The sequence below is a fragment of the Anoplolepis gracilipes genome, chromosome 8 (assembly GCF_047496725.1).
Source record: "Anoplolepis gracilipes chromosome 8, ASM4749672v1, whole genome shotgun sequence".
Classification (NCBI taxonomy): Eukaryota; Metazoa; Arthropoda; class Insecta; order Hymenoptera; family Formicidae; genus Anoplolepis; species Anoplolepis gracilipes.
Window position 1 is genome coordinate 2,782,597 of NC_132977.1, and position 21,342 is coordinate 2,803,938.

Sequence of the window (21,342 nt, forward strand, 5' to 3'; positions counted from 1 at the left end):
AAAATGTTTCATGTACTAATGGTTCAAATAAATCTGCTTGATTTTAAAAAAGATGACTTGCCGCTTCGTCCCAAGAAAAACTTTTGACATTTAAAGGATGTTTATTTTTTTTTTTTTTTTTTAAGCAGAGTTGTATATGTTTTTCTCTTATATAATCAATTCTTCATCATTGAATAATCATTCTATCAATATTTACACACACACATATATATATATATATATATATATATATATATATATATATATAATATAACTAAAAAGAATATTATCATCATAATCTATGAATGTAGAACAACAATAAAAAAAAAATTTCTTAAAACATTTATATAGTATTAAGATTAATTTCTTTAATTAATTGCGAATATGCATCCGCAATCATCATCTGCCATTTGAATTTGCAGTACAACAACAAACACAAAATCTCCCATAAACAGAGTTATTATATTACTGCGCACGCAGTGTAGTCATATTTGTATGGATATTGCATAATTGTAGGAATAAAAACATTTTTGAAGGATAGCAAGTGATGTCACGAAATTTAATATGGACCTGCATCCACGAATTTAAATTGCATGTTATAGTATGCTTAATTAAACCACGATATTTAGTCACGTTACTGGACAACAGTTACCGTCTGCATGCAAATTTTATAATTAATCGGACACTCCCGTCCTCTAATAAATATAAACATATTGTATATTTTTTATATTTTATGTTTTTCATGTAAAAAATGATGTAAAAACAACTTTTATATATACATATTTATACATATATCTATTACTTTTTGCAACTATGAAGGGACAGAACTCTTCTGAAAGAACGAGATATTGGACCGTGGTACTGACGAGAGAATAATCACTCAAAAAACGGCCCTAGACATAGGTAGGAATGTTGACAGTTGACGGAATGGTCGACGAACGGATATCCCGTTCCCAGAAGAAATTCAAGTAGAATGAGAGGCGGTTGCTGCCGAATATTCGCTTAACCGTAATCAATATCCGAAATCCCTGTAGCACGAAGGATGAAGGCATGACGGTGATAACAGATAACAGCCGGTGATAAAGGACGCGACACGTGGATTTGGAAGAGATGGGCCACCAACATGTCTTCCGTGGATCTCTGGTTGTTTGACAAGCGTGCGAATAGAGACTCCGACCCTTGACTATCAGCTGATGAAAGAACTGGAGAATCTTCTCGATGAAAGGAAGGCCATTTCACTATCGCACCTAGATGGATCACGAATAGCGCCTTAGGGTTCGTCGTCCGGATTTGTGTCGCATTCTTTGATGTTAATTTCGTTTCAGACAAAAGATATAAGGCTTAAAAGGAGGCTAATAAGTTAATTAATAATTAATAATTATATTCCTATCAGAAAAGGAATATAAAATTTCTCATTTTTAGATATTCAATTTTATTTTGATTATTATGGAATAGTTATCAGAGATTAAAAATAAGAGCAAAATAATTATATTTTCATAAATATCAATTTTTACGATATACTTTCTAATTAATTCCACGCTTAGCAAATTTAAAATGTAAATTATTATATCAATTTGGCAATAAATATGTAAAGAAGATTTCTCTTTTACGTTGAAAAATATAGATAACGAAAAAAATAAAAAATAATTCTAAAAAAAGATATAAAATAATTCTATGTACAAATAATTATAAAAAGAAGCTTATAATTCTAAAGAAGACAAAAAATACACGACATTTGTGTAAAAAGATATTCAAACTTGTAAATACAATAAACAAAAATTTTAAAAATAACAAATTGTTAAACTTTAAAAATAATTAGCTATAAAGAGATCAATAGCCAAATAGTTGATTGCATATACTATCAATTTTTAATCTCAACATTAAATCTTAAGATTTCTTTAGAAAAAATTTGTAAAGAAGTATACTTTACTTTATTCTTCAAGTTGTTACATTAGTTTTTAAGTCCATTTAATGTATGTAAGGAATGGTTTTTAAAAATCGATTAACTTTAAAATGAGTTCCTTCTGTAATAAAGATTTCTTGTTCATTTATGTAGATTAGCTATTCTAAAATATTGTACAAAATTTAAAAATAAAAAATTTTATATGAATTTTTCTCGGTATGTATTTTTATTTTTATAAGTCTTTTTATAAATATAATATTTTATTTTTTGTAACATTATAATATTTGCAAAATAATTTACAAAGGTAATAGCGTTAAAAACAGAGAATGTTGAATAACTTCATGAAGGACTTTATATAATATGTAATATAATGTTATATTGGTTACATTTAATTTTTATAACAACTTTCTTTCCCATATATATATATATATATATATATATATAATGTAATTAGAAATCTTTTATTATTATTATTATTACGAAAATATGTAAAAGAAATTATATTAATAATTATTCTAATCATAAATGCATGTTGTGCAATAAAATTGTTTCCGTTTATGTATATAACATTTTAAGTATTTTGTATTAAAAATATATATATATATATATATATATTTATATACATATATACAGAAAATAATAATAATACATTGTAATTTTATAACGAATAGAAAGAGTTGAAATTCATTTAAAAATTTTAAAATTAGAAATTTCAAGCTTTGAAACGCTTTTTTATTGATCTCATTCCAACTATTTTTAAGGAAGTTATAACTACTTAAAAATTGGCCTTTTTTTATATGGAAGAAAGTGGCCTTTTAATTTTTTGCGTAGTGTATATTACGCAATTTGAAACTGCATTGTTCTTTTCTTTACTTGATTTTTTTTTAATAACTCACTTGTACATGATGCAGCTGCGTAAGTTGACGATGCTGCAGCGGATTCGGCGGTGAGGTGCTCGGCGAATTGACCACCTGAACTCCGTGCTGCTGCAGGTACGGTTCCAGGAATACATCGCTCCTGCAACATGAAAGAGAGCAAGGAAGATTATATATGTATACGAATCTACCGCACATTCTCGTGTCAATTAGATTGGCTTTACGACGGGTTTACGACGTAGACAGTCAGTGTTACGTAAATGGCGTACCAGAGTGACACTGGTTTTCCCACGCACAGCAGTTTATCCGCGTCTCGATATAATATCTAGACAACACGATAAAGTTGCAATTTGTATTGAAAAAAGTATCTAAATTTGTACAACAATGTTGGAAAACAAGTATATTTCACCTTTTAATCAAATAAAATACAAAATATATTTTCCTACTTTTTATATAATTCAATTAAATAAAGAGAAAAAGAATAATTTAAAATATTATATAATTTAAAAAAAAATTACAAAATCTAAGAAAAAATATGTATAAATAATTTTGAGAATAAAAAGAATAATGTATTTTTTACTCCAAGAGAAAAATAAAATTTATAAGTCTATATTTTATATATTTATTTAAATAATTAGAATAAGATCAATAAAAAAAGGTTTCAAAGCTTGAAGTTTCTAATTTTAAAATTTCTCTCTCTCTCTCTCTCTCTCTGTCTGTCTCTCGAATGTTTAAATATATATGAGATTAAACTATTTAATACACGAATGGAATTTTAAAGTGTAAATGTACGCACAATTAAAAATGCACAATATATATATATATATATATATATACAGGGATATATATGTATTGTGTGTTTATGTTTTTCATAAAATATTAATTTAACTTTTATTACTTTTATATTTTATTACTTTATTATTATTATCATTAAAATATTATTATTATTAAAATAGTTATAATACAAGTAATTTTAATAATAAAATGTGAAAGTAATGAAAGTTAAACTATTTTACTTAAGATTAAAAAAGAGTAAATTTTTCAATGCATATGTTAGACGGAAAGGAAATGTCGCGTCATACGGAATTAATCCGCTTGCTGCTATATGTATATATACATTAGTTACGGTACGGAAAGTAACGAAGTGCAACGGTAACGGTATGATGATGCTTCAAGTTCTCTAATTTTTAATTCTGTAATAATCGAAAAGACTATTGTAAATAGATACTTCTGAATTCAAGTTCAAAATTATAATCTATCAGAGTGGCTAATAAAGTTTTATATAGATTTTTTTATTTAAATATTATTATTATTTATATTAATTATTATGTACTATATATTATTATATGAATTGTTATTTATTATATTATGTTACAATTATATTATATATTATATATTATTATAATATTTTGTCCGTACAATGGAATGTGGAATATTAATTCTTTAGAATTATTACTCTTTAAACGCTAAAACAAAATAAAATTTTTGAATCATTTTTTTAACATACTTTTAAGTCATTCGCGTATTGTTTTTTTTTTTTTTTGAGGGGGGGAAAGTACTTTAATCTTATGATGTTGACCTTATCCTTATCAAACAGATTTTTTTATTACTACGACCACTCTGATAAATACGATGAACTCTTAATTCGTTGGTCGAGCGGATTTGAAAATGGAGAAATTCTGGATTTTCCATTTAATTTAGCCTGAAAGGCCGCAAGAGTCGGGAGCGCGTGTCTTTCTTACGATCCGAAAGGCGTTGTAAAAGAACTAGCGGACAAAGATATTTCTCCCCTTGGTGGACGACTAACTTATCGTGGAGCGGTCGCGCAAATTCTCGTTACCTTAGAGAAGCACCCTCGTGTCGGTAATCGTTCGGAAACTCGCAGGTAACTCCTCCCGAGGGGGTTACATTATGTAAGGAATGCATTGCATTATTGTGATGTAAATAGGCTTTTACGCAATTTGAACGTAATTTCCATAAAATTATTTCATAAAAGGACAAGTAAGTAATTGGCTTGTTGAGTTTCGTATTTTATATATTTTTTCTTTTTTTTAATGTTATTAAAAATATCTTATCACGTCTAAATTGTTCAATTATATTAAGAATTAATATATTTAGAAAATCAAATTTATTTAAATTGATATAATTATATTGATATAATTATACATTTATATATTTATATAATTGGACAATCAATTTTATTTAAAAATAATATTAAAATAATTTAATATTATTTACCATTAATTGATTTATGTAATAAATAATATTGCTTTAAATTGTTTTCAACCAACTTCAATTAAGTCCAGTTTACTCTAGTAATATGAAAATTGATGATTTTTAGGAATTTTCTTTTGAAGAATATTTGAAATTAATTTATTTATATTAATTTATTTATCCTTTTATATATGTCTTTATTGACGTTGAAACAACATAAATCTTGGATTTAGTTTTTTTTTATTCAATGCGAACCTCGGCAGGATTCAAAACCAACTCGTATGTCATGCTACTCTTCGTGTAATTGTCTAAAATGAAAAAAAAAACAATTTTATTCCGTAGGATATTTTTGGGGTACTGAACTTAGTTAGAATTTAAAAAATTAATATTTATTAATAATTAAAAATAAATATATTTTCCTGACCTTCGAAAAAATTAAAAAAAATTTTTTCAGCAAAGTCGAAATATCTAATTTTAATGACACTACTTTGTTACTTTTCAATTTTTTTCTAATGAAATTAGGTTTAGCAACCCAAAAATATTCTTACAGAATAAAAATAGACAGACCTTTTTCATTTCAGACAATGACGCGGAGCAGTATATTACACATGCATTTTTGAACACGATACGCGTAGAGGCCCGCGTTGAACAAAAAAAAAAAAAAAAACTAAATATTCAAAATTTAAAAATACTGACGTACTGTTTAAACATAATAAAAAAATTTAATTTAAATAAAAACGTAAAACAATTATCTAAAAAGATTTCTAATATTCTTTAAAAATATTCTTAAAGTTCATCAATTTAATATAAAATATTTTTTACTAAATATACAATAAAAATTACAATATAATAAAAACAATGTAATAAGAACAATATAATAATAGTAAGGATAAAAATTGAAAGAAGAGAAAGAGTTAAAATATTTGTGCAATTCACGGAACTCTCGTGTTGCGTTTCCATCTAAAATTACGTGTAATATTCATGTTCAGAGAGATCTCCGACCAATCTCAAGTCCGCGAGACGGCAAAGTTACTCGGAAACAATGAATAACTGACGCTGATATACGTCATAGTACAACATAGTTTGTTTCTGACAAAATAGTCACGACGGTATTATTCCTCGACTCGAACTTTACGCGAAATGGCCGAATGTCAGAATCGGAGCATCGATGTATGCAAAGCCAACATTGCCGATATAAACGGTACCTACGTATTGTGTTCACTCTGTGTATTTAACAGTTAGATATTTCCCATGTGTGTGTATGCATAGCGACCGAATCGCCAGGGGCGTGTTCAGATCAAATCCATGCTGGATTTCTGCTTAATAGACCCCCAGTTGCTATCAATAGATCCTTTTATGGGGTACTTGACAATTCCTGAAAGTTTCTGGGCGAAAGAAGAATGGAATAATTTGAAGCGAGTGAGTAGGATTGAAAAAGCGAAAAGAATCAAAATTGAAATTGAAAATTTTTATCCCAAACATATAATAAGCGTATAACAATACATGATAATAGAAAGAGTTTTTAAGATATAATAAGAATTTATTAATAATACATAATTATATATTATTTATTAATAATATAAAAATTGGCGGAGTAAAAGTAGTTAATAAAAGAAATTTATAGTTAATAAAATAAGAAACAATACACATACACACTTGTATGTAATGAATAATACAATAACATATAATAATAATTTATATTTATATTTATATCATATTATATATACATAATTATTTTTATATAATAATATAATAATAATTTAATACGTAATAATAATAATTTATGTTTATAATTGTCATATATAATATAAATAACTTCTCATACTAACAAATGAAAAAATTAGAATAGTTTAAAAAATTAATTTTGACAAGCAAAAAATATATCAAGAAATTTATATCGGATTTAAAAATTTCATATTTTTGAATTTTTTAATTCCGAAAGGGTCTATACACTATACTTTATAGTATCTTTTATGCAATAATTACAGTTACATTATTTATATCAATTGCTTTCATATTTCGTTATCATTTATTTACATATTTATTATTTTTCTTTTTCTTATTTATATTTTATTTATATATTTATAAATTTATATTTTTCGATTTACATATATTTAATATATATTTGCCCCAAATAAATAATGAAATTAAATAATAAATTTCTATCTTTTACACAAGCTTTTACATAACATTAGAAGAAGACTTTAATACGTATCTGCATAAAGTAATAAACGATAATATATGAAAAAATGTCACATCAAGATGCCCTTATATCGTATGCGTATCGATCTTCCTGCTTATTACATACTGAGATAGATATACAAAGTACATAAAATACACAAAAAGTAATATATTCCTCTTTTGGAGCCTGTATATGTCATATTCACGGGATCTTCGAGACGTTTACATTACAGACAAAAAATAAACTTGGATATATGTATATGTAATTGCTACGAATATCTGTTCCATGACAATCGTACGACAGATTTTACTTATTTTTTCATGTAATTTAGAATAAATTTTTTTCTAATTTCGAAATATTAATAAAAATATTTGTAATATATTTAGATAGAAATATAAATAATTTATAACCGATTGTGGAAACAAAAATAACATTTGTTCGAATTAAATTTCAAAATAAGGATAACAAAACTTCATTTTATACATACTTTATTTAATTTCAAAGTGACTTTGTTTTAATGAAATTTTAATATGTGGCATTACTTATTAATATTTAGTATTAAAATTAAAAATTATGAAAAAAAGGTGGCATTCTTTGTGCTAAAAAAATATCAGATTTTTCAAATACATAATAAATTATGTTTATTGTGGAATAGTAATGCATAATTAGATGAAATATTTATATATTCCTCTCAATAAACTTTATTGCATCAAAGGGCTGCGTTTCAATATTCACTATAATGCATGTGACGTAAACAATAGATTTTCTGGCAGTGAATATCGGAACATATTCTAGATATGATGACGTGGAAAGGGGGATGATAACGTTGAGGGTACATTTCTGGACCAATGCAGTGATATTAGTCTGTGAGCTTGGACTATGGGGGTTGCCATGACGATGGGAGGTTCTCAACACGTGGTTCGTTGGCGAGCGCCGGCGACATTTTTACCTATTAACGAGCCGCGGGGTGCATTTGGATGCATAGAGAAAGGATCGCACCCTCTGACGAAGAACAAGGGCACAAAGAAGCTCACCAGGGAGAAAGAGAGACTTCTGGACACTTTCTTTCGCTCGAGGTGGAAGATGACGGAAGTTTAACGGCATATTTTCACGATGTAATTAGAGGAGACTTAACACGATGCACTTTCACGCTTTACGATGCACTCTGGTAATTAGTAATTAGTCGGGATTATAATTACGCGGCTTATCTACCGTAAATATAAAGCACAAACTAATGGAAAATTAAAAAAAAATTCAAATAAAAAATTTTTAGAAGAGAAAAACAGAAAGAATTTTAATACTACATATTTCACGTTGCATTTGTTAAATTATAATGTAAAATAATAAAGTTTAGAAAATAAATCAGTTTCTAAAATTAACATCTCGGTTATATAATTTTAATTATACTAATGTTTGACAGAAATATAAATTTGAATCTTGCAAGCCACAATGCTTTACAAAAAAATTTAATTAGATATCGTTTCTTTATCATTTTTTATTATATTATAATTACATTTTCTTTCTCTCAAATTGATTCTTCTATTTTTTAATAATAAAAAGTAATGTCCAATTAAATAATCTAATTTAATATTTGAAGCTTTTTGCAACTTTTTTTATATTTTATTTAATTTTATTTAAATATTTATTATAAAAAAGGAGGATGGGAGACAATAAAAACAGATAAAAGCTCAAAAATACCCAGATCATATTATCGTAATTTCCTTGGGTGAATAATCAAAGATCATAAATAAAGAAAGTCAGTTTGATATAATTTTTAAATAAAAAATCGAAAAATGTTGATAGTATGCTTCTGAATTTTATGCAAAAAATAAACTTAAATAAAATTTAGTTTATTTTTAGATTTCATAAAAAATTCTAAAAACATTTTACAACTTAAAAAGTTAGAAATAATTATTAAACGTCTTTTATCTATAATTAATTCTAATTAATTCACATATTTATGTGAATTATTTTCATTCTTAAATATGAAGTTTTATATTAATACATATATTAAAATATAGAATTTTTCATACTATTAACTGTTCATAACTTAAATAATTAAGTAATCATTTAAATTAAATCATTATAATTAAATCAAAATAAAAAAAAAAATTGTACTTAAATAAAGAAAAAGACTTGTTTTACATTTTCCTTAAAATTTATTATTATTAAATCGCTGTATTATTTCGTTTATAAACTTATTTATGTATTAATACACATGCAAATATCTAAGTCTTTAAATAAAAAAATATTAAAATATATGATATCTGTTTGGATGGATATTTCTTAAATTTTGTTATTGAGAATAATGTATTTAATAAAATTATTTAATCTAAATATAATTCTTTCAACAATAAAAACTAAAGAATACTTCTATATAAAATCCGAGATCGATTTTTATTTTTTTATACTAATCGAGCAGATTACACTGCGAGACATTTTTCGAGGATTAATTGTGAGATGTCGACGATAGCATATTGCACGGGAATACAAGAGAGAGAACTCGGGTTTATCTGTTTAAACATAGGAATCACAATCTACGTAGTTTCGTATTCAAAACGAGGGCTTACGTTTCCAGACGTTGTGTCGGGTCGCCTTGTTACAATTGGAATGTCGCCAATTTTAAAAGAAAATTTACGATATCGCCCCTGATTCGATTTCATGTGTCGCATATCTGATATAAAAACAAACAATCCGCGATTTCTCTCTCAAATATAAAACATTATTTTTTATCTATCTACGTCATTAAGGCAACTCAATATTATTAACAATAAGTCTTTAAAGACACGTTAAAATATCTTTAAAAAAATGAAAGAAAGTATGTGTAAAAATTAAAATATGTATAAGCTATTAAATAATAAGGAATTCTAACAAATAAACAAATGTTGATAACAATGTACGATACAACGTTGTAATATCAGCAACAAAATTATTTTGACATTTAATTACATTTTGTATTCATATAAAAATATCGTCACATATTTTACCGTGATTCAAAGGAATTTTTATCGCGACGATAAATAATTGAGTGCTGCGGCAAAAGAATGACAGAAAGCAGGCTAGTGGTATATTCTCTTAACGGTTTTCAGTCACGAGATTTAGCGAGCGAAAGGGGATTGGAAAAGTTGTCGATTATGATGATCATCGAGCAGAAAAATACAGCCTGCCACTGACCTAACCGTCTCGTTCTTTCTACTCTCGACCGTTTTCTCTCACGTGTGTTCTCTTTTCCCTTCCCTCTCATTCTATTTGTCATCTGACGAAAAGTTTTTCTATCGCTAAGTGAAAATGACTATCAGCGTTCTGCGAAAATTAAAGAAGATAAAAAGTCAAGAGCTCGCAGAAGTTTCGAAGAGAGACTCCGAGTCTGCATCCATGAATATCTCTCCATCACATATTTAAACATGTTATAATAAAACGCGCCGACACAAGTAATCTGATCAGCGTCAATGTTAAACTAGAAATGGATATTTTATTTTACACTTGTATGTGTATAAAAATAGTTATTTGTTACATCATCAATTATCATAAATAAAACAAAAATAATACATACATTTGAATACTTTATTATTATTGTGAAAAAAACTATTTTGAATAACAATATTTTTATTCTTTATTATTAAATAAATTTTTAGTATCTTTTTGTTCAGCGATGTTGAGCACGGGACCAGTCTTTCGCGTGTCATTCGATATAAAGAACATTCGAGGAACTGTCAAGTGCTTCTCGTAATCTGGAATGAACTGCTCTTATTCCGAAACGAGAGTCATGTATTACAAGAAAAGTATTTCCAGCTGATCATGAGTCATATATATATATATATATAAAAGGACGCCCAAAAGTAATATACTAACAGAATAATAATCGTCACAATAAAACTTTTTTTTATTTATATTTTTGAAAATTAAAATAAATTTATATATTTCTTTAATTTTCAAAAATATAAGTTTGAAAGATGTATAAAAGATATTTAAAATATTAAAATATATATTATATCTTTTAATTTATTTTTTTATTTTTTGTAAAAATTTTTAATTCTTATTATTATTATTATTTTTATACTTTCTATAGCCACTAGCCTGCTTTCTGTCACTCTTTTGCCGCAGTACTCAATTATTTATCGTCGCGATAAAAATTTCTTTGAATCACGGCAAAATACAATATGTAACAATATTTTTTTATATGAATAAAAAAAATATAATTCAATGTCAAAATAATTTTTTTGCTGATATCACAACGTTGTATCGTATATTGTTATCAATATTTGTTTAATTGTTAAAATTCTTTATTGTTCAATAGTTCATACATATTTTAATAGCATAATTTCTAATAGTTTCTACTGAAACAAAATTCTTTAGCTAATTTAAAATTAATTTTTTTTCTATATACATGTAACTATTTAATATTAATATCTTTTATTATTATTACTTTATTACTTTGTGGCAAAATGCAACTGCGTAATTGCAATCAAATACGCATGATTACCTCATAGTCTAATCAAGGGTCTCGTGCTACACGAGCACCTCGCAGACTCCGCCGAGTCGGCAACTCCGATAAATGCGAACTTAATTAACGCGAACAGAGGGCTTCCACCAATATCCGGTATTGTCCGACGGGAGAAGAAAGATGAGACATCCCCACGCGGTGATCGGTTTAATCTCTCTCTTGATTAACCACGTGTGATGCCCGATAACTCGGTTACGTTCAGGCGAGGCACACCCAGAGCTTCTTTCCTTCCTTCGGAACGATTACTTTCGTAACTACTCTTCGCTTTTAGAGATCATATCTATTTCTCTCTTTCTCTTTCCTATTCTTTCGGGATTTCCAAGTTTCGAAGCGCGATCGCAAATATTACATTATATCATGATAACTGCTTGAGTTCAGCATCCAATCAATTTAATAAGAGAGATAAGAAATAATTTAAGACATAGGAGATAGATAGAAAGTATATAAAAAGTACAATGAATTCTTACAAAGTTGTGTGTTTTACTAAAAAAATAAAAATATATTAAAATAATAAAATAATATACTATATACAATATAATAATAATTAAAAATATATTAAAATAAAAATTAATTAATATGCTATATTAATATAATAGTTACTAAAATAATAAAAGTATATTAAATAAAATATAGTGAATTAAAAGTATTATACAATTACTCAATAATTAAAATTCTTTCGTTAATTAGGATATAATTCAAATTCAAATAATAGTTAATAATCTTTTCAATATTTCTACCTTTAATGTCTTTTAATAACATTTCTATACGTTTGTGTTAAAGCAGAAAAGTTAGGAACACGATTATATCTAGAATATGGTTTAAATTGTGCATCTGTTTTGATTAAAATTGATATCGATTAATATATTGAAATGTCTCCAAAAAAATAAGTTGCTTTTCTCGATCCATTCGAAAGGAAGTCATTTAATGACATATCCGATAAAGAGTAAAAGAGAAAAGCAGAAGACAAACATAGAGAGGGGGGATGAGAGAGAGGAAGAGAAGGGGAAGAAGGGGAAGCGCTCATTGTCGATCGATCATGCGTTGAGTTATTGCGATGCGCGCGCCATTAATTAAATTCCACTTCGCCTTGTTTCCGATACAGAGAAAGAATAATAATATTATATATTCTTTTTCTCTAGCAAGATTATAAGTTATATTTACTCCGGGAATTTAATTTTTGATCCGTACTAAATCATTTTCTCCAAACAATCCAATTTGAATTGGGTAGCTTTTTTTATTTCCTATCTTATTCTCGATGTCTTAATTTTCTTACAAATAACTTAATCTTCCATACAATAAGAAGTATAAAAATATGTGAGCTGTATTTTCATCTATTGTTATACTCGTATTTAGGTTATTTTATTATTTATTATTTTATTCATTTATTATTTGCATTATTTTTACAGACAATAATTTAATTATTTGAATTAAATAATTTAATAATGAGATTTAAAAGTATTATCATATAAAAGTCTAACAAATAGAAGCAATATAAACACAAGAGAACAGGAAAAATAATTAAATATTATAATTATATATTAATTTAATGAAATAAAAATTCAAGAGTTTTACAGATTAATTTTTGACCAGATTTTTAACTAATCATAAGTAGCACCTAAATCGTGAAATAAAATATCATTTTACAAAGCAGATAGTCTAAATAAATGAGAAAGAGTCTAAACAAGGAAGAAAAGAACAGGAAGGAAGAAGTAAGAATGGGGACAGAAGTCAGGTGTTTTAGAGTGACTTGCATGCAATGGCCTATCCGGTTTCTCGCGTAGAGCGAAACCGAAGCCGAAGAGTGCCTCCTTGGATTTCAGTTTGGGAGAGACCCGCTATAGCGAGAGCGAGCTTGAGTTACTCGTTACTTACAATACAAGTTGGCATTCCTTGCTCATTAAGCATTTCGACGGTCACTTTTTTAATTTTTTTTATAATAAACTTAACGAGTTTTAGCAAAATAAGTTTGAAGCTTATTATTTCTTTTTGGGTTTATAATTCAAAATAAAATTTTATTAATTCGGCAGTGCTATAGATTAGAAAAAATTAAGCCTAAGTTAACTAATTAATTATATTGAATTTATAATATTATTTAAATATGATTTTACAATAATATTATTTAAATGTTACTTATAATTAGAATATGTATCTATAACAAAATTTAGTGTTATTTTATTATATACATGTATCAATTAAATATTAATTATATTAATTATATGTTTTACATTACGCAAAAAATTAAAAGGCCACTTTCTTCCATATAAAAAAAAGGCCAATTTTTAAGTAGTTGTAACTTCCTTAAAAATAATTGGAATAAGATCAATAAAAAAGGGTCTCAAAGCTTGTAGTTTCTAATTTTAAAATCTTTAAATGAATTTCAATTCTTTCTATTTGCTACAAAATTACATTGTAAGAAAGCAACGTCCGTCGTTTGAACAAATTTTTCAAAAGTTTGTTCAAGAATACGAATTAAAAAAAAATTCATTTAAAGATTCTAAAACTAGAAAGCTTTGAAACGTTTTTTTATTGATCTTATTCCGATTATTTTTAAGGAAGTTGTAACTACTTGAAAATTTATTTACCTTTTTTTTTATATGAAAGAAAGTGGCTCTTTAATTTTTTTGCGTAGTGTAAATTATATTATATATTATATATTATATATTATATATTATATTATATGATTTTTATATTTATATATTATATGAAAATTATATGATATATATTACATTATATTTTAATTTAATTTTAATATCATTGTTCAGTTCTAATCAGAACAAAGAAAGAGTATTTTCGCTGATCTGTCAAACTATTTCTCAACATAGTTTTGGCATACTTCCAAAACGTCACATATTTCCTGTCCTATACACACAATATCAACTCGCGCGAGTAATATTTTCGTCTTTTCTCTCCAATGATGAATAACGGGCGTCTCAAAGCATACACAAAGCGAACGAATGACTGTTCGGCTTAAGGGAAACCGGAAGGACACTCAGTCTGACGTATACGTATATATATTCCCAGTGGATTCGATGTAACTTTCAAAGGATTCTCGAAGAGTCGATATATATGTATCCGCGACCGGGAAGAAAACGGAAGAGTCCTCTTTCCTCCCCGAAGGATTTGGAAGTCAGACTCGATTTCCACCGTGGAAATGGGTTTTTCTGCTGTCGATCCACGAGGAATTCTGCGAAGATGGAATCTCGTCAAAGTAAGACCTGCATTGATATTATTATCCTTCGCATCCTTGGTGGATACGAAATACATATCTTTCCATTCTACTTCTATGCGGTTCTTTACGATAAAAACGCGTTAAAATTCTCCAAACTTGTAGAAAAAATTAGCAATTTACAATTCTAGAGTAATTAAAAAATAAGATAAAAATTAATAAATAAAATTGAATAAAAATATAATTTTAGATATATGAAGTAGAAATTTAATCATTAATTGTAAATTATATAATTACTTTGGAAAATATATAAAATTATTTAGAATAATAATTCTAATATGATAAAATCTAATAATTCTACTATAATAAAATCTACTTAGAAGAATAATAATTCTATCTAAAAATCTAATTAGTAGAATAATAATTCTAATTGTTAATTATATAATTCATATCTTTAACAAGATAAAAATTAATAAATAAAATTGAATAAAGATTTAATTCTAAATATATAAAATAGAAATTTAAGTTCTTTGATATATATAAGATAAAAACTTAATTATTAATTTAATTATTAATTTATATCTCTTTGGAAATTAAAATCTAATTATATAGGATAATAATTCTAATAAAATTTAATAATTTTAATATAATTCTAATATAACAAAATCTAATTATATAAAATAATAATTCTAATCATAAGTTATATAATTCATATCTTTAATAAGATAAATATTAATAAATAAAATTGAATGAAGATTTAATTAAATCTATAAGGTAGAAATTTAAGTTTTTTAATATATAAGATAAAAATTTAATTATTAATTTATATGATCTCTTCGGAAATTAAAATCTAATTATGTAGGATAATAATTCTAATCATTAATTTTTGTATAATTCATATGTTGATCCATACGTGATCTGTCAAATCCTTCGATTGTCGAAACACTGAATAAAGTTTTCTGTTTCATCGAACAATTGGCTCCATGAAACAAATAGCCAAGAACTCATATGCGAGTAAACTAGAGAAAATCATGCGAAACACAATATATCACTCTTGATCTAATGTTTCGAGAAATTCATAGGAATCAAAATTTTATAACGATAAGGAAAAGCAAGTGGGTTTATTTTTTTTTGTATCACAAAAAAGTTGCTTATATAATAAAGAAAAAGAAATACAGTTTAATGAACTTTTACAGCAAAAAGAAAAGAAATTTCTAGGGAAAATGGCAGAACCCCATAGAGATCTGCTTAATTAAATGGAAAGTGTGATCATGGTAAATCGGAGAATCACGATTCCGGACAATTTGCACGTAGAACTAATGTCGTATCGGATCGAAAAAGTATTTACTCGATCGCAGCGATGTAAAGTTTCTTTTAAGAAATAATCGTATTATTTATTAATAATAAATAGAAGAAAAATTAATATATTCCGTGAATTAGAAATACAATCATTTATTTATATTGTCAAATGTAAGAAACATAATTAATAGTGATTTAAAGATTTTATTGCATTTTATTCCAATGAAGGAAACATATGAATTAGAATTATATGTATAATTATATAATATATATATATATATAAATAATATAATTTGAAAATAATATAATAATCTAATATTTGGAACAAAGTAATTGTGAAATTAGTAATTTAATTCGATTTTAGTATAAGCTTAATTTGAAGGGGACCTTGTTCTCTCGTCAAGAAAAAGATTTTAAAGGGACACAGGGGACGACCTTCTCACAAAAAAAAAAAAAAAAATAAAAAAAAAAAAGAAATGAGACTCGTCCGCGAGGTCTATTCGTGGGAGAGTAAGCGGATCACGACTAAGCGGCTTACATAAGAATCAACCGAAGGGTTTCCTCTCGGCCACTTTGCTATCATATTTCATAGTAATCACTGATTAAAATCGATTTCCTCGCGGCAGCCGCAGTACGTGAGATCGTTAGGTCGTTTTTCCTTTCCTTCCTGCATCGATCGTGCAATAGATCTACCACATACGATTTACCTTCGATATTAATGTTCACATCATAAATGGAAGCTACATGTTTCAATCAACATCTATCTTATTTATCTTATCTCCGTCGCGTATCATATTTTATGTTAAAAAAATTTTGATCCAATTAAATTTTGCATTTAAGTTATGTAAGCGTGAGATATTATACCTATAAAAGGTGCACGAGATATTTGTGATAAGTATTCATAAATATTTTACTATTTATTTTTTTGAAATATTGTATAAATATTTTATTTTGAGAAAAAAAGTTATAAAAATTATATTCAATATGTATTGTTGAAAGATAAACCAAATATTTTATATAAAATTATAGTAAATAGGAAAAATTAATATTTTTAATAATATCTTGTTTCACAAATATTTGCTGGATTATTTCTGAGAAATCTTTATGATCTATTTAATCATAAATTACAAAAATATTTATGAAATATTTTGAAATAAATATTTATATAATATTCTAATATATTATAAATTATATTATTGTAAATATTTCGTATATATTTTATGAATATTATGTGTCTCGTGTGAATATGTGTGCATGTATATATGTGTCTTATAATGATCGCCCAAAAAGTATATTCCAATAATTCCCGCATAAAGCCGCACTTTATTTCTTTTTCCAAAAATTTTTAGATAATGTATTTTAATGTCACTTTGAGATGATTAATGTACATAAAAAATTATTGCAGAGGGTATCATAAATTATCAAAGATATGGTTAAATTACATCTATCTTTTTATGATTATTGCAACAAAAATGATGGAAGTATCGATAGATCTGTAACGTTTATTTTTTCTTTTTGCTTCCGTTATAGTATCGTGAATAGGAAATGTTTTCCTAAATTTATTTTTCTTTTTTTTACGAGAAGATTTTTACCTTTTAACGCCAATTTCCGCATAACGACCCCTGCTGATTGCTCGCGTCGCCACCACATTCCTGCTGTTACCATTGCCAGGATTCGTGTATAATGTCAATATGTCGTTGCTGTTGATGTTGCCGATGATCGGCGGCAACATTATGGCAAGAATCCACGATCGGATTTCTCACGACGAACGTTCAAACGACGACGATTGGCATTTCACTGACGCACTGATGCGCGTCAGGATTTTTATAGTCCTTTGGAGAAAAATTTTGCTTGGTCACTTGAACAATCTACAATCTACGAGATTCACCGCTGGAGATACGAACGATTGGAGCGTGAAATATCGGTTGCAAAATGATTATATAATCAACTTATTATTAATAGTCAAAAAGTTTCATTTCTTTTAAACAAGAATTTTATTACGAGAAATTAAATATCTCTAAAAAATTATTAAATACATATATAATTATAGTTAATATTTTATATGTATATATTACATATATATAAAACATTTAATATAATATATATTAATATATATATATATATATATATATATATATATATATATATATATATATGTATATATATTGTTTTACAAAATTAAATATATTACGTAAAAAAATTAAAGGGCCACTTCTTCTATAAAAAAGCCCAATTTTCAAGTAGTTACAACTTACTTAAAAATAATCGGAATGTGATCAATGAAAAAGCATTTTAAAGCTTGAAGTTTCTAGTTTTAGAACTTTTAAATGAATTTCAATTCTTCCTATTCGTTACAAAATTACATTGTAAGAAAGCGACGTCCGTCGATTGAACAAATTTTTCAAAAGTTTGTCCAAGAATACCAAATTAAAAAAAATCCTAGCACATTTTCATTAATTGGGTGTTAAAGAGCAGAGTTTTAGCTTTAATTTCTTTTTTTAATGAACGTCCTGCGATTTTTTTCACTGAGATATTTATTATTAAAGCAAAAGCGAGCTATTGACCTTGAAGGCTTATAACTAATGAAAAAATGATCGTACAATAATAATTAGTAAAGCAATTTAAAGAGAAAAGTTAGCACTTTAAAATGCTTCTATCGCTTTTCCAATTATTACTTATTTTTAAAGCGTAATTGTTACTTAAAAATCAGAAAAATTGCATTTTTATCTTTTTTATTTAAATCAATGAAAGTTAACAAAAAATGCTAAAATTTTCATAAATTTTACTACATTTACAATTAAAAAGCATTCCAGTTACTCGTACAAAAGGCCGAAGTGTTAAGTTTTTTTTCTGTACATTTCAAAAACTTATATTAGCGATTATTTTTTCACTAGTTATAAGCGTTCAAAGTCAATAGTTTGATTTTGCTTTAATAATGAATATCTCAGCGAAAAAAATCACAGAACATTCGTTAAAAAAGGAAATTAAAGCTAAAACACTGCTCTTTAACATCCAAGTAATGAAATTGTGCTAGAATTTTTTAAATTCGATATTCTTGGACAAACTTTTGAAAAATTTGTTTAATCGACGGACGTCGCTTTTTTACAATGTAATTTCGTAACGAATAGAAAGAACTGAAATTTATATGAAGATTCTAAAACTAGAAACTTTAAGCTTTGAAACGCTTTTTTATTGATCTTATTCCGATTATTTTTAAGGAAGTTCCAACCACTTGAAAATTGGCCTTTTTTTATATGGAAGAAGGTGGCCCTTTAATTTTTTTTTGCGTAGTGTATTTATAAAATATATATTTACAAAATTTATGAGAATTAAATACTGTCTTAAATAATTTGTCCGAAGGAGATTTTGTTTCTGCTATTAAAATTATATTTTGTTTTTCTAAAAAAGTTCTCATGACAAAAGATTTTGTTAATATCTATAGTAAACTCAAATATTTCTCGACATATTCGTGAAACGGTAATGGCGGCTAAAAATCAAGCTATATGGCCACGGGGAAAAAGGGTGTATGAAGTTAAATGCCGAGAGGAGAGAACGGGAAGATATCGTGTTTGCGCCGGCCGTCCGGCGACTTCCGTCGTGTTCCCTTTCATTTCTCTGGCCGGCCAATATCCACGAACGTGCTTCTGAGATCCTTTTTTTTTTCCCATCCACAGACGATATCGATAATAACACACTCGGTTCTCCTTCCGCGAATCGTCTCCCCTTTTTATTTCTACAAGCAATAGAGCCGGTCCTATATTTCGATGTTAGTATAAATTCGGTAACTCGTGAACGTTACTTTTTACTTCTATCGCGTTATTTTCGAGACAGAACACCAAGTAATACCGTATAAATAGGATATGATATTGCGTGTCGTCTGAGGACGTTGAAAAATACATATTCGCTTTCTATTTATATAACGTTTATAATTCTACGCTTATTTCTTTTAAAAATCGCTTACATTTTCAACGCTTATCACAGTCTCAATATATTTTATATGATTCGATTCTTTTTCGCATTAATTCAATTCTACTATTGTCGTGATATTAAAAATTATATAAAGCGTTATAAAAAAAATTATATAACATATAATTCGCTATTTTTAAATTTTTTAAATTTAAAAATTAAAAAATTTTAAAATATGAATTTAAGAATTTTTTTTAAATTAAAAAAATTTTAGAGAAATTATGTTACAAAATTTTCAATATTATGTATTATATATGTTTAAAAATTATTTCAACTTTAAATCTAAATTTTATATAAAGCTTTCCATGGTTTTTTCAATCTAAAAATCATCCTTTTTCTTTTAAAATTAGAATTATGAATTTAAAACGATTCAAAAATAAACCCTGTTGATAGATAATTTTCTCATCAAATTTTCTCTAGAAAAGTTCTACCGAAATAACTACATTTATCGAATAAATTATAATTAAGAGAAAATACACTGCCATTACTTTTGTATAAATATCTAAGTTAAATATCTTAATTAAATATGGCAATGTCTGTACGGTTTGATCTTATTTAATTCAGTTTTAACAGAAACTGAATTAAGTGCAAGGTGTTATTGCACTCAAATATTGTCACAGATTCCGAAAAGATTTAATCTCGCTCGACGTGTTTTAACGTTTTCTTTCTCTCTTGACAGTATTTGTAATGACAATACGAAAACTTTCTGTTTAACGTAAAGCGATAAGGATTCGCCCCGCGAACTATTCGATAATTTTTGTGTGTTTGTGCAGTTCTAGAAATGGAATTGCTCTTATTTTTTCTTTTATATTATTAAATCACACAAACAATTTGATAAAATCGATTTTAAATCCTATATAAATTTAAAAATATAATATATGAAACCTAAATATAATTTTTGATAAAAGAATAATGATATTTAATAATTGTATTTTATATATATTGTCATTTTATAGTTTATCAATATAAATACATTTATAATTTATAATAAAATTTAATAAAATGTAAAACATTAATTATTAAATAATGTAATCAATAAAATGTATTAAAAATTATAGATTAATAGTGGGCTTAAGAGATCAGAACTGGATAAACTAATGTCAATCTTCGTTTCACAGTATTATGCAAATTATTAATAATTTAATTATTTTATAATTAAAAATATATTTTTAGTACTTTCGATGTGACTATGATTTTGCACGAACAGTCGTCGAAATGACACGTGTGCCTTCATAACTCATCTCTCAGTAATTC

At 26.3% G+C, this 21,342-nt stretch overlaps 1 protein-coding gene across 11 annotated transcripts in view; it reads right to left on the bottom strand.

Moving 5' to 3' along the window:
• Spri (Src homology 2 domain-containing protein sprint) overlaps positions 1-21,342 on the bottom strand; it is a 328,447-nt gene that overhangs the window by 17,596 nt on the left and 289,509 nt on the right. For 7 of the 11 annotated variants that reach the window (XM_072897990.1, XM_072897991.1, XM_072897989.1 and 4 more), the window contains one exon: positions 2,779-2,899. In XM_072897990.1, the coding sequence (XP_072754091.1) occupies positions 2,779-2,899 (121 nt within the window). Of the gene's footprint in view, positions 1-2,778; positions 2,900-17,714; positions 17,998-21,342 lie in introns of all 11 variants that reach the window. The other 4 variants (XM_072897994.1, XM_072897995.1, XM_072897992.1 and 1 more) reach the window with 2 other exon arrangements.